Genomic DNA, 13,868 nt, shown 5'->3' with positions numbered 1-13,868 from the left:
TAATACTTGTAGAGATCATTAAGACATACATGTTACTTTTTTTAAGAGGTCACCTCGACCAATCCAAAATAGGGTTACAAATCGTAACATGTACAGTGAATAAGTCGTATTTTTTAAACCCTGACAAACTAACTTAACCCAACTAAAAAAATAAAGGGTTGAGTAGTAAACTTTATTCAGATTGCTCGGGTCACTAATCCAACCAATCTAAAATTTCAGACTGTCTCCAAATTTTTGAATGCTATATGGTATTAATGGTTCTGTCCATGTACTAACACAGAGTATTTTTTAACTCAAGCTCACTGTTTTTAAAATGCATCTGTTAAGACATATTTCGTTCTTCTCTCCAATCGATGTAGAATCTCACATAACCTGATAACCTAACATAGCTCATAAACATCGAAATCGTTATCAAATTGAGAAGATTTCACTTTACCCTTAATCAAAGTAGATTGAAGTTGTTTGAAGAAAAAGCATTGCAACAAATTCTTCCACCCACCAAAACCATATAGTTTTCAATTCAAAACATTATAAATCAATCCCAAAGTGATCAAAACAAATCAATCATCATAATCATCATAATCATGAACCCCAAATCCTCATCATTTCCATTCATGATCATCATCTCCATGATCATCTTCAACATCTCTACCACCATTGTTGTTGCCAATTTCGTCGAAAAAACTTGCAAGAAATGCGAAAAGAACAACCCAAACGTCGACTACGAGTTCTGCGTTTCATCCTTCCGTTCCCACCCAGGTAGCGACTCGGCCGATCTTCGTAAACTCGGAGCCATCTCGTTACATTTGATTGGAAACAACGTGAGCAACTCGGCCGAGTACGTGGAAGGTCTATTGCATAAAAAGGAAGTAGATCCATACAAAAGGGCTAGGTTAAATGATTGCTTGGAGGTGTATTGTGAGGCAGTTGTTAGTGTAGAAGAAGGGAAGAAGGCATACAAGGAAGGGCGGTATGATGATGTTAATATCAAAGTGAGCTCAGTGATGGATGCTGGTAGGGTTTGTGAAGATGGGTTTAGGGAAAAAGAAGGCCTCTCATCGCCATTGACGAGGTGGAATAATGATACCTTTAAGTTGACTGCCATAGCTCTTTCAATTATCAATATGCTTTCTTAACATTTATACTAAAATATATGTTTAAATTTAGTTCGTCAACTTTAAGTTTGTGTTTATTTGATTCTACGACTTTAAAAAATGTTTAATAGCTCTATGAACTTTTGTTCTTCTAGTTTGGTTAGAGAGGGGAACGAAACATTTCTTATAAGAGTGTGGAAACATTTTTCTAATAGGCATGTTTTAAAATTGTGAGACTGATGATGATATGTAATGGGACAAAAGAGACTATTTGTTAGCTGTGGACTTGACTGTTACAAATGGTATGAGAGTCAGGGTGGTGTGCCAGCGAGGGCGCTGGGCCCCAAGAGGGGTGGAATGTGAAATCTAATTTCGATTGGAGAGGGGAATGAAGGGTAGTGTGTTGACGAGGACATTAGGACCCAAAATGGATGGATTGTGAGATCCAACGTCGATTGGAGTGAAGAATGAAGCATTTCTTATAAGGGTGTAGAAACCTCTTCCTAACTGACTTATTTTAAAACTATGAGGCTGACGGCGATACGTGACGAGGTGGGCTGTTAGAAAAAATTCCTAATAGATCTCTAAACTTTCGATTTTGTCTCCATCGATCACTAATTTGTTCGAAAACTTTAAAAACCGTGATTTATTAGGTTTGATATTGAATTTTATGCTTAAAGAGGCTCTAAGAATTTGTCTTATATTTTAGTTTAATAATCTTTAAAAAAAAAAAAAAAAAAAAAAAAAAAAAAAAAANATTCTAAAAAAGAATCCTAATAAATCATGTATTTCATAAGCATATTTTTAACAATTAAAATATTATAATTAGATTCTTAAAATTAATTAATTAAATTTTTTTTAATCTAGCCAAAAAATTATTATATATATTTATATGGGTTGAAAATATATTTATATTAAGCGGGACAGGGATGAAGCAGTGTGTTAGGCAGTGACGAGAATATAATCCCGTCTCTGACCCTTGATGACCTCGACATTCTCTTGGGCATGGTCACGTTATCTACTTCTCGCTTCTAAGAGTGAAGACTATCTATACAGATCAACACAAGTTTTTCCGACATGTTTTATTCTCACTCACATGCATTATAGGAAAATTCATACTCTAAGTAGCACGTTTAACCATGAAATTCCTATGATCAAATCATCGGAAAAAAAAGTACATCTTGTTGGTACGTATAATAATTTTCATTTTCTTAATCATCCTATTCTCAAAATTGCCCTCAATTAAATATGGTCTGGATTTACTCAGTTAATTATTTGAAGTTGGTCTATTTAGTCCTAATGTTTTCATAAAATTCTATCCGACTATTTAGGAATCAATGTTGTAGCTGCTGATGTACACGTGGCGTCTTTTAAGAGCTCCAAGTCAGCATGATAATTAATTAACGATTAAATCCAAAATTTAAACTCTGTTTTGGAATTTAAGCAAAAAAAAAAAAAAAAAAAAAAAAAAAAAAAAAAAAAAAAANGCCCTTTTTCCAATCTGCTTCTCTGTTTCCGAGGCAGAGCTTCTTCCCGTTTCAACAGCATGACAGGTTTTTCTCTCTTTCAATTTTCCTTCTCAAGTAGTTGAATCAATGGTTGTTTAGATATGGTTTAAATTCATAATGCACTCAGAAATTTGATTTCATTGATGCTTAGAATCATGGAGAAAGAGAGACGTTAATGGAATTCTCAAGCTTAGATTTCTGTTTTTGCGTTTTTGTGTATTATTCTGAGGCTCGGTTGAGTTGAGATTTTCCTTGTTTTCTATTTAGGTCTTTTCGTTGAGTTCTTGACGTTCATGGCCTACTGTTTTATTAGGGATTGTGGGTTTGAGTTGTTTGGAATGATAGTGAAATCGTGTTTGATTCTTTTTGTTTTGTGTGTTCATTTAATGCTCTATTGTTAATCCATGATGAATTGATTTGAATCGTTTGATCGAAGTAGCTCTGTTAGCAATATGTTAATTCCTACCTGAAGAATGGTTTCTGACGGGATTTTTTTATTTATTTTTTATTTTTTTATATACTGTTCTTTTGTGATGTTTGGATGGTTAATTCAAGTGGCCTCCTTAATGCTGTACATTTATCTTTTGATTTACTGGTCCGATTATACACATTCTTCTGACAATCTCTCTTTGCTTTTGAAAAGAGGGAGATTGAAGATTCTTGAGAGTTTTTTTTTTTTTTTTAAGAAAATCTCTCTTGTCTTTAAATATGTTCACTTCGTGGACACTGGCTTCTTCCATTGAGTCTATGAAGTACTGAAACTTCTGGTTCTTTATTTTCTATACGCACTTTATGTCGCAGTCATGCTTGTCTATGGCCGTATGTCGGATTTCTCGGTCATGCTTGTCCAAGACGTGTTGTCTATGGTCGCATGTCCATTCCAAACCCCTTTTACATGCTTTCATCTTAGATAAACTTTTACTATTTCATGTTGTATCAATACAGCGGTGTATGATCCTTCACCAAAATCATGTCTACGATTGCCAAGGCTAAAATATCCCAAAATGTACTATAGGGGATATGACTAGTCATCACTTCTTCTGACCTAGGTTATATGCTAGCAAAACCGTTATTGTTGACTAATCGCTTTTAGCTTATAATATTGTTTTCAATGTATTTCCTCGATCACGTTTTCCAAAACATTTCTCTCAAACGTGACTTGAGGCTTGAGCAAGCATAAGCCGACGTTATCTGCGAAGTCCAAATTTCTCACGGCTGACTTGTTCGTTGGGTTAGAATAGGTGCTGCATCAATTACTGTCTCACTGCCGTAAGAATGCGCTTATGACACTTGTCCTTGTTGCCCCTGTATCTTAGTATTCTTTTAAAAAATAACGTGTCAGCCTGTTTGTGTTGAACCGTGTGTATATCTTGTGTTTGTGTTCGTGCTTCTTTTCCATGACTTTTATGTCTTAGCTTAGCTTTTGTTCCTCAATGACTATCCTTTTTCTACCCCCAAAATACTTGTTTGCACTGTCAGTTCAATTATCCCCACGATCTGATTTCAAAAACCTATCCAGTTTCTTATTTGCTAATTCCATTTCCTTTCTACTTGTACCTAACTATTTTCATTTTTACTTTTTTCCATATCAAATACAGATAACCAACAATCAATAGTAGAAGAAGAGGGAACTTCTGGTAATGAACTTCCTTTAGCTAATCTAAAACTCTTTTTGTTTTTATTTTTTTCTCATATCAAATACAGATAACCAACAATCAATACTGGATGAAGAAGAAACTTCTGGTAATGAACTTCCTTTAGCTAATCTAAAACGCTGGGAATGGTGGCTCTTTGTGTCACTCAACATATTTTTCCTCATTGTGGGTCAAGCTGCTGCTGTTTTGCTAGGGAGATTTTACTATGATCAGGGTGGGAGTAGTAAATGGATGGCAACTATTGTTCAAACTGCTGCCTTCCCAATTCTTTTTATCCCCTTCTTCCTTATCCGTTCCCCCATGGATACTTCTTCTTCCGCTAACCCACCATCCGTGCTAATTCTTTTGTTAATCTATTTTTCGCTTGGTTCCCTTATGGCTCTTGATAACTGGTTGTATTCAGCTGGGCTGGTGTACCTTTCTGCCTCCACTTACTCACTTGTTTGTGCTAGCCAATTAGCTTTCAATGCAGTTTTCTCCTACTTCATCAACTCCCAAAAGTTCACAATTTTGATTTTAAACTCTGTGATTATCCTTTCCTCGTCTTCTGCACTTTTAGCTGTCAACGATGATCCAGAACGTCCTGTTGGAGTCTCTAAGCCGAAATATTTCATTGGATTCATTTGTTCCCTTGCAGCTTCAGCTTTATATGCTTTAATCCTTTCTCTTATGGAGCTTTCCTTTCAGAAGGTTATGAAGAGGGAGACCTTTTCTGTGGTGTTGGAAATGCAAATCTATACATCTTTGGTTGCCACAATTGTCTCTGTTTTAGCTCTTTTCGCTAGTGCTGAATGGAAGAGTTTGCCTAATGAAATGGCAAGCTTTGGCAAGGGAACAGTTTCTTATGTGTTGACTTTGGTCGGGACAGCTGTGGCTTGGCAGACATGTTCGGTCGGCATCGTTACCTTGATTTTCGTCGTGTCGTCCCTCTTCTCCAATGCTATCAGTACTGTGTCCTTAGCCATTACGCCCCTTGCAGCTCTTATAGTTTTCCATGACAAGATGAATGGTGTGAAGATCATTGCTTTGTTTCTCGCCATATGGGGTTTTTTTACTTATTTATATCAAAGCTATATTGATGAATCCAAGGTACAAAGAAGGCTAAACAAAACTAATGAACCCCGTGATGAGAGGTTCCTTTGTTGATATACACATCTTATGCAACCTGCGGACAAAGTCTTCACGGTTCACAGGTATGTTACACTGTATTTTGTTCTAAGTTTATTAGATAAGACCATTCATTTGGTATAAAAATCTTGGAAGTAAACAGGTTAGTCTTGAATTATTACTCTTCTGTGGCACTCATGATGTCCCATAATTTACTTAGTTTCATGGCAGTATGAAAAGTTACGAATTTGTGGCTTTTAAGTTTGCAACAGCCCACACGAGGTCGACGAGTTGGTAGAGATGACGAAATAACTTGTGTATTTGTAGCCTTTTATGTACTTAGAATGCTGTTGACTGCTGCTGAAGTTTACTTTCTTGCTCAAAGCGACATGAAACGATAGGAAGAACAGATTTTTTTTTTCTTTTTTTTTTTCAATTTGATTTTTATTTACTTTCATGTTTTTAGATTTTAATCGACCNATTTTCCACTCAACTTGAGTAATAGATTATTGTGATCTTAACAGAGTAAGCTCTCTTTGTGCTTTGTTGTTTCATATAGGTTAGAGAACCTTTTTGACCATTTGAACATTTTCTTGTTTCTATGAATATCAGATATTCTTATTCAGGTCATTGTTGTTTGCTTCTATATTTCAATGTTTTGAGACATTTTTTTTATCGGACAATGTTTGAGGTTGTTGTTTATGGTATTTGGAACTATCATGGATCCGTCTTGTGGAAAGAAAAATTCAAGTTATGATGGTCATCTACCTAAGATCTAATTTCCGACCAGCTAAATGTTGGGTATGTGATCACATGACTTGAACACATTCCTCTCTAAACTCTCTTTTCATTAGTTGGCCTGTGGGCCAGTTATGATACCAAATGATAAGGAATCAATCCAAGGGAAAAGTTTTGATACCAAATGGTATGGAATTAGATTCAGATTACATTGTTGATCGAATATCTCAAGGTAAGAACACTTGTTTGAGATTCGAATCACTCCACAAGTAAGATTGATATGTCAAGCTTCAATGATTCTAATGATGCAATCTAAACTTTATAAAATTGTAAAAAGCTTAGTCATTGGCTAAAAGAAAGCACAACTGCTTCTTTTACTACCTTTCTCAATTTTATTTTACAAAAATAGCATACATGGCTTTGTATAACATCAAAATGAAAATCCTTAACCTTCTGAGTTGTAACTTTCCTATTTTATGACCATAATTAGCTATTATGTATATTTTAGCATCATAATTAGCCACTATGTAAATAAGCTTTAAAATACATTAAAGAAACACATGAGTCTGAATTATTATCCACTCGAAATTTGTAATTATTCAAGAAAAAATTGAGCTTGATTTTTCTTTAATGGGACATGAATTACAACATTATGTGATAATTTGAACAACATTTTCTTCACATTTTTAAAATTTATCTTTATAATTGATGTCTTGGTTCATATCACTATATATATTTTAGAAATTAAGTTACGTTAGGAATAAAGATATTTGTGTATTTTAGAAATACATATTTAGAAATTTTAAGAATAAATTTTGTATACTAGGTCTGTCCTCTCCTATAAATACCCGAGTTATTCATTCCTAAGCAATTTGGGCAAAATATTTTGTAATATCTTCTTGATTGGTTTTAATAAAAATAAAAGCAAAATTTTGGATAAACAATCAGAACTAACTCAATCGAAAAAAATTTATGGTTGGGTTGGATTGTTATCATTATTTAAGATGAATCGTTTGAGTTGAAAAAAGGTTTAATGTAAACAATTAAATTCGGTCTAAACAATATCTCAACTCTACGCTCGTGATTGAATCTTTTAAATGGAGAATGACATCATGATGAAGCACATGATTTTGTTAGTCATTAAGTGGATTAATTTAGGTAACATAGACATAGCATCAAATGGCAATAAATACAAATACGACCTAAGTCCAATGGTTCCCCACCAAAATTGAATCCTACTCAACATTATTTTAAACTCATATTTGTAACCGTCCTGTTGGATGATGGAAGTCCCACATCGACTAATTTAGGGAATGATCATGGATTTATAAGTGAGGAATACTAACTCCATTGGTATGAGGCCTTTTGGGGAAGCCCAAAGCAAAGCCATGAGAGCTTATGTGGACAATATCATACCATTGTGGAGAGTCGTGTTCGTCTAATAGATTGGTAAATCCTCAAATATCGAACAAAGAACTTCTAAAGAGAAGGAGCCAAGCCCCTCCTCTAAGACTCCAAAGGAGTCGAGCCTCGATCAAGGGGAGGCGCGCACTTTGTTCGAGGGGAGGTGTTGGATGATGGAAGTCCCACATCGACTAATTTAGGGAATGATCATGACTTTATAAGTGAGGAATACTAACTCCATTGGTATGAGGCCTTTTGGGGAAGCCCAAAGCAAAGCCATGAGAGCTTATGTGGACAATATCATACCATTGTGGAGAGTCGTGTTCGTCTAATAGATTGGTAAATCCTCAAATATCGAACAAAGAACTTCTAAAGAGAAGGAGCCAAGCCCCTCCTCTAAGACTCCAAAGGAGTCGAGCCTCGATCAAGGGGAGGCGCGCACTTTGTTCGAGGGGAGGTGTTGGATGATGGAAGTCCCACATCGACTAATTTAGGGAATGATCATGACTTTATAAGTGAGGAATACTAACTCCATTGGTATGAGGCCTTTTGGGGAAGCCTAAAGCAAAGCCATGAGAGCTTATGTGGACAATATCATGCCATTGTGGAGAGTCGTGTTAGACATTGGTATGAGGCCTTTTGGGGAAGCCTAAAGCAAAGCCATGAGAGCTTATGTGGACAATATCATGCCATTGTGGAGAGTCGTGTTTGTCTAACACGTCCCAAATATTGTCCATTTTGACAGTTATGTATTGCCCGCAGTCTCATGGTTTTAAATCGCGTCTATTGGGAAGAGGTTTCCACACTCTTATAAGGAATGTTTAGATTTCACAACTAATTGATCGGACCAAGTTGTCTGACCCTATTACATTTGATTGTTAAGATCACCAAACGACGACATTAAATTTTAAGTGGGTGACCATCATAACTCACGGGACGATTTTTCATCTCTCCGTATAAGTCATCGCTAGTTAACAAAAGATCCGTGCTGGTCAGCAGGTACGACTTTCCAATTACGCAAGGACGATTTTGAATAAAAAATTGTTGGTGTAAGGAACATTGAAGAAAAGAAAAAGAGGAATTGAATGCAATGGTTGAAAAAAGAGAGATGGGTGGAGAAGAAGAATAGGTTAGCCATATATATTAGTGTGTTGTATTGTTTCTATTAAATGTGGTAGAAATATGTTCATTTCATTCTTATTCAATTCTTCACGTGCATTTGTGTTGAATCTTCGTAGTTGATAAATAGAAAATATGGACGTGTAAATGAAAATGTTTGCTGAAACCACAACGTCTAAGTGATGGTGAAAGTTCTCTATTTATAATCATTTACCGAATAGAGACAATAATAAATGAATCCAATATAGTTGCCTTTAATAAAGAGGCAAATATCTTATAATAAACGGTCAACTATCCTTAATACCTCTGCAAGCTGAGCGTCGGATTTGAACGAACGTGAAACTTGGTTCTGAAAAATTCGAAGAGAGGTCGAGAAATACTTTTTGTGAAGATGTCAGTAACTTAGAGATGGAAATGTACATATTGTGTGTGAAGTTTGCCAGCAATAACAAGTTCTCGAATAAAATGATAATCTAGTTCAACATGTTTGACCGAGGAACAGGATTAGAGCAAAAAAAAAANTTGTGAAATAGGGATCTTGAGGTCATGCAAAACATGCGTAACCCAAAGAAGTTCAACAGCCGTCATGGCAAGAGCAAGTAGATTATTTTTGACACTCCAAGAAACGAGATTGTTACCAAGATAAATATAACAGCCGGATGTAGAACGACGAGTATCGGGACAACCAGCCCAGTCACCATCCGAATAAGCATGTTTTCGTCGGTCAACTATCCCTAACAGTAAACATGTTTTCCGTTGTATATATTTTTCAAATTAGCTTGAGCATAACTCGAAAGGTCAAGAGATATGTTCTAAGAGTGTTCGTGGATTGAGTTAGGTTAAATTGAGCGGTTACATATCTAATTTCACGGAAATCCATAAATTAACTCAATACATAAAATAAATTCATAATCCAACTCAAACGGCACGAGTTGGGTTGGGTTAATTGAATTTTTCAGATCGTCGAATTCAACTATTCAATCGATTCCTGACTTTGAATCGTTATCGACCATAGTTTCTTTAATAAACAAAATGGATTATAAAATCATCACAACTACAACGTCTAATTTTTTTAAAAAAAATCCAAAGAACATCTTTTTTGAGAGTGACTTTAAGTTAAACAACAAACCGCTCAAAAGGGTAAAAAATAATGTTTTTTTTTTTTTTTTTTTTTTTTTTTTTTTNAGATAAATAATTTGTTTCCGTTAAAGCTGAAAAAAAGTAATTTTAAATTTTTGAACCATTAGAAATATTTGAATTGAAAACAACAAAAGTACTTTTATTTTTAATAATATTCAAAAACATGAAAAGAAAAATCTAACCATTAGATAATAATGGGTTTCGAAACTTTGGATCGAACAATTATAATAATAGTAAAATCTCTCTCCGACGCATAGCAATAGTATAGTTTTCAACTCCTTATTAAGAACACATATATAGCAATTACGAGAAGTCATTCGAAATGTAATAGCTACTTCTAATCATTTTCAAACTTTCATTGATCGATCATATCGGGTAAAAAGTTTCTTATATATATATATATATATATATCCGTTTTTTTAAAAAAGAATCCTAAACAGCATTGAATCTTTTGCTAAAATCCAAGGCAAAATCAGACATGGAATAGAAGAAAAAAAGAAGTGAAATGAGATTGGGAGATTCGTCTTGACCCCACCGCCAATCTTCCCCTTTTTGAACTAACCTATGCGGTGGTTGCTCCACCAACCACCCTACTCCGCCGCTGCCGCCACCGTATCCGATTCACGTTGACTTTTTGCGTAAGATGTTACTATTCCAGCAAGAGAATACGATGTATTAGAGATTATAAGGGAAAGTTATTAATGTCTTAATCATTTGAACAGACAATTTTTAGCACTTTATTACATATAAGTTGGCCAAGAAAGACGTGTAATTGAACAAAAAATTGAGAATTATAAAAAATTTCCGCTCTTGTTGATCTTACTGGTTTGTGTGCAAAATTGTTGTATACACGGAAATAATGAGAAAACGTTAAATTCAGCTAAATTCAAGGATAAACTTGTTTTAGATTGAAATATAATGTCTTAACGGGTTGAATTATGTTTATTAATGATACTAATAAATAACTTCAAAATTGGTTGGATTTTTTAAAACCAAAACTATATTGATTTTATATGAAATCTCATGTGGGTTGGAGAGTGAAACCAAACATTTCTTATAAGGGTGTGGAAACCTCTCTCTAGTAGACGGTTTTAGAATCGTGAGGCTGACGGCGATACATAACGAGCTAAAGCGGACAATATTTGCTAGCGGTGAGTTTGGACTGTTACAAATGATATCAAAGCTAAACACCGGACGATGTGTCAGCGAGGACACTGAACCCCCAAGGAGGTAGATTGTGAGATCCTATATTGATTGGAAAGAATCTTTTCGCAGTAAACGTGTTTTAAAACCGGAAACAACTACAAGCGGTGGGGCCACAAATAAATTTAACCTCATTTAAACGAATATATTTCTCTACAAAACTTTGTAATCGTATACGTGGCGCCGCCACATCAACTCGTCAAATCTTCAACCACCGTATCCAACCACGAGCCAATCGACGACAAGCATTTAATTTTGTTATTTAATATTGAAAATATTCGAATCAATAAATAAATTTAAAAAGATTAGAAAGGAAAAAAAACAGATTCTATATTTAAATCCGAATATTAACCGATAAATCATTTTCATTTCTGTGTAAATAACATTAATTAATTAATATACAGAAATAACAACAAATTTAATTTTTTTTTTTTTTTGTCTTTCTATCTTACATTCTTTTTTTTCTTTTTTTACTATTTTGATCCTTCGATTTTTTTTTTTCTTTTTCTTTCAGCTTTTACGCTGAGGAATGAGCTGAAGATAGATAAACAATTGGTGTAGAGAGGGAGGGCAAAACCGTAATTGTAGGTTTTTTTTTCTCTTTTGTGTGTGTGAGAGAGGGGGGGGGGGGAGNTATGTCAACGGTCTTAGAAATCAACGGTTGATATTGACTCTTCCGAAATCCGCAAGTTTTCGAGACCGGTTCGCGCTAAACGACGCCGCTTCGGAGAGATGAGGCTTCGCCTGAACCCTAACTTCGCCGGAGTACGCCAATTCTGGCGGCAGTCCTTTCTGGTTCCAGTGGAGGTGGTTAGGGCTAGCTCTCACCAGTGGACTCAAGCAAAACGCGAGACTCGAAACGTTCCGACTCAATCCTTGTCTCCCTCGTCTCGCCGTTGATCCGTGAGACGCAATTGGAGACGGTTTCCATTTCGAGGACTCAGAGGAGTAACCACTCGCCAACTGTGATCCGTCGCGGCGATCGTCATAATCTCCGTCCGCCTCGCTCGCTCCTGCGGCCGGCGACATTCCTCGAGAGAAGAATCGCGACTGTGGAGGCTTCTTCCTCTGATCAATTGCTTCTTCAATCGTGCAAAACTTCGATTGTTTCTTCCTTTTCCTTCCGGAGAAAATCGACGAAATCCAAGACGAAGACGAAGAGGAAGCAGGTTCACAAGAAGAATCACGAGGAACCGTATCCAATTTCTCGGATCTGGACCTGAAAAGACTAGACCAAAACGAAAATCTACTCCTCTGTTTTCTACTAACAGAGCCGGTAGTAACAAAAGCAGAAGTAGAAATACCGCCGCCGTAGTAAGTAGGTCCAACCTGCGGAGTACTATAGAAGCGGTGATGAAATCGACGATGTCGATCATCCAACGGACTCGCAAAGCTCCACGAAGAGTCCTCAACCTTCCGCCGCGAGACATACGGAGAAACAGACCGCGGAAACACCAACGGCGGCGGAAGCGGCGGCGGCAGAAGAGTATCAGACTTCCTCGGAACATCCTCCGCCAACGAGAAGGCACGAAGACGAGATAACTGCCGTTGGTGTGCATCCGCCCTCGCCTGAGCCGCCATGAGAGAAAGTAACCGCTCACGGAGACACGTGCTGCAGACTCCAACGGCGCTCGTGGCGTCGGAGAGATGCTTCTTGCACCTCATTCCGCGACAGAGGAGGAGAAGATCAGAACAATAACAGAATCGAATCAAAATCAAACCAAAACAACAGCAACTCCAAACAAACTGAAAATGGAATTGAAATCAAATTAGGAGAAGAGATGAAGAAGGCTGATGAAGGTTTTGGATATGGAGAGGCATTTTAAGAACAGAGAAGAGATCTGAAGAAGAAGAAGAAAGAAGAGAAGGTTTGCCTTCTATGGCGTCGGAGTGGAATAAAAAAGGTAATATCACTCATATCATACGTTTCTCAGGCACACATTACTCCATTAATATATATACATACAACCAAATTAAATTACAAATTTCTCTTCCCATTTTTTTTAAATATTAAAATTAATTCTTATGGTTTAATCCAATCATAAAATACAAATAATTTATGATAACTTTATCCCACCATCAAATATTATTAATAAGTTTTATAAAATTATTAAAAAAATCAAAATTTTAACCAGGACTAAATTATAATTTTTTTTCCCTTTTGTTTTGAAAAATATTCCTTTCAAAATAAATTAATGAACTCGTCGACTGTACCCCGACTTTCATCGAATCGAAAACTTGATGGGAGCAAAACTATTTTTGGGTATTGGTTGCAGATTATACGTTCACGATCATCAAATTTGAGCGTTCCTCACAATATTGATGAAAAATATCGTTTGTAACTCAGTTTTTTCACCGCGTGCTTCAAATGACACAATTACGGTTTATAAATTAGGGTTTTAGTCTTAAGCTCGTATATACAGTGTTATAGGCTCATTTTCTTCGAAACTCAAGTCTTAGTGTGATGTCCCACATTGGTTAGGGAGGAGAACAAACCACCATTTATAAGGGTGTGGAAACCTTCCCCTAGCAGACGCGTTTTAAAGCCTTGAGGGAAAGCCCAAAGAGGACAATATCTGCTAGTGGTTTTGGGTCTAGCGGTGGATCTTGATCATTACACTTCAGAACTGCCTCTAAACACAGACAAAAAAGTCGTCAATGGTACCCCGACTTTCGTTGAAACAAAAACTAGACGAGCAAAATCATTCAGCACTTCTAAACATCTCCAATCTTTTAGGTTAGTAATACTTACGAGCCCTTCTTATCATTAGGTTAGCTCGAGTTTGGACAATTTAGCTACGTTCTTTACTGTGCACTAGAATCATTTAAAATTATATATATAGACCTTAAAATATAATGATATGGCATATCAATAATAACATAATAGCAAATAATCAATG

General features: G+C 36.0%; 3 protein-coding genes across 4 annotated transcripts; 2 read left to right on the top strand and 1 right to left on the bottom strand.

Annotated features, from left to right (window-relative positions):
- Positions 1-434: 434 nt before the first annotated feature.
- Positions 435-1,177, top strand: LOC111779053 (putative invertase inhibitor). Its single transcript, XM_023659105.1, has one exon. The coding sequence runs from the start codon at positions 585-587 to the stop codon at positions 1,134-1,136; it is 552 nt and encodes a 183-aa protein (XP_023514873.1). The 5' UTR covers positions 435-584; the 3' UTR covers positions 1,137-1,177.
- Positions 1,178-2,561: 1,384 nt separating this feature from the next.
- On the top strand, positions 2,562-5,620 carry LOC111779145 (probable purine permease 11). 2 transcript variants are annotated; one of them, XM_023659220.1, is made up of 3 exons: positions 2,562-2,647; positions 4,201-4,239; positions 4,307-5,620. In XM_023659220.1, exons 1-3 carry the CDS (start codon positions 2,641-2,643, stop codon positions 5,401-5,403), a joined length of 1,143 nt encoding a protein of 380 aa, XP_023514988.1. In that variant the 5' UTR covers positions 2,562-2,640; the 3' UTR covers positions 5,404-5,620. The 2 variants fall into 2 exon arrangements, with proteins under 2 accessions (XP_023514988.1, XP_023514989.1); XM_023659221.1 differs by lacking the exon at positions 4,201-4,239 and having other exon boundaries at positions 2,606-2,647.
- Positions 5,621-11,622: 6,002 nt separating this feature from the next.
- On the bottom strand, positions 11,623-12,633 carry LOC111778728. Its single transcript, XM_023658704.1, has one exon. The coding sequence runs from the start codon at positions 12,631-12,633 to the stop codon at positions 11,623-11,625; it is 1,011 nt and encodes a 336-aa protein (XP_023514472.1).
- Positions 12,634-13,868: the final 1,235 nt, after the last annotated feature.

Source organism: Cucurbita pepo, chromosome LG17 (genome assembly GCF_002806865.2).
Source record: "Cucurbita pepo subsp. pepo cultivar mu-cu-16 chromosome LG17, ASM280686v2, whole genome shotgun sequence".
In the NCBI taxonomy this organism is placed as follows: Eukaryota; Viridiplantae; Streptophyta; class Magnoliopsida; order Cucurbitales; family Cucurbitaceae; genus Cucurbita; species Cucurbita pepo.
The sequence above is the reverse complement of the archived record's forward strand: the minus strand, read 5'-3'. Positions and strand labels throughout refer to the sequence as shown.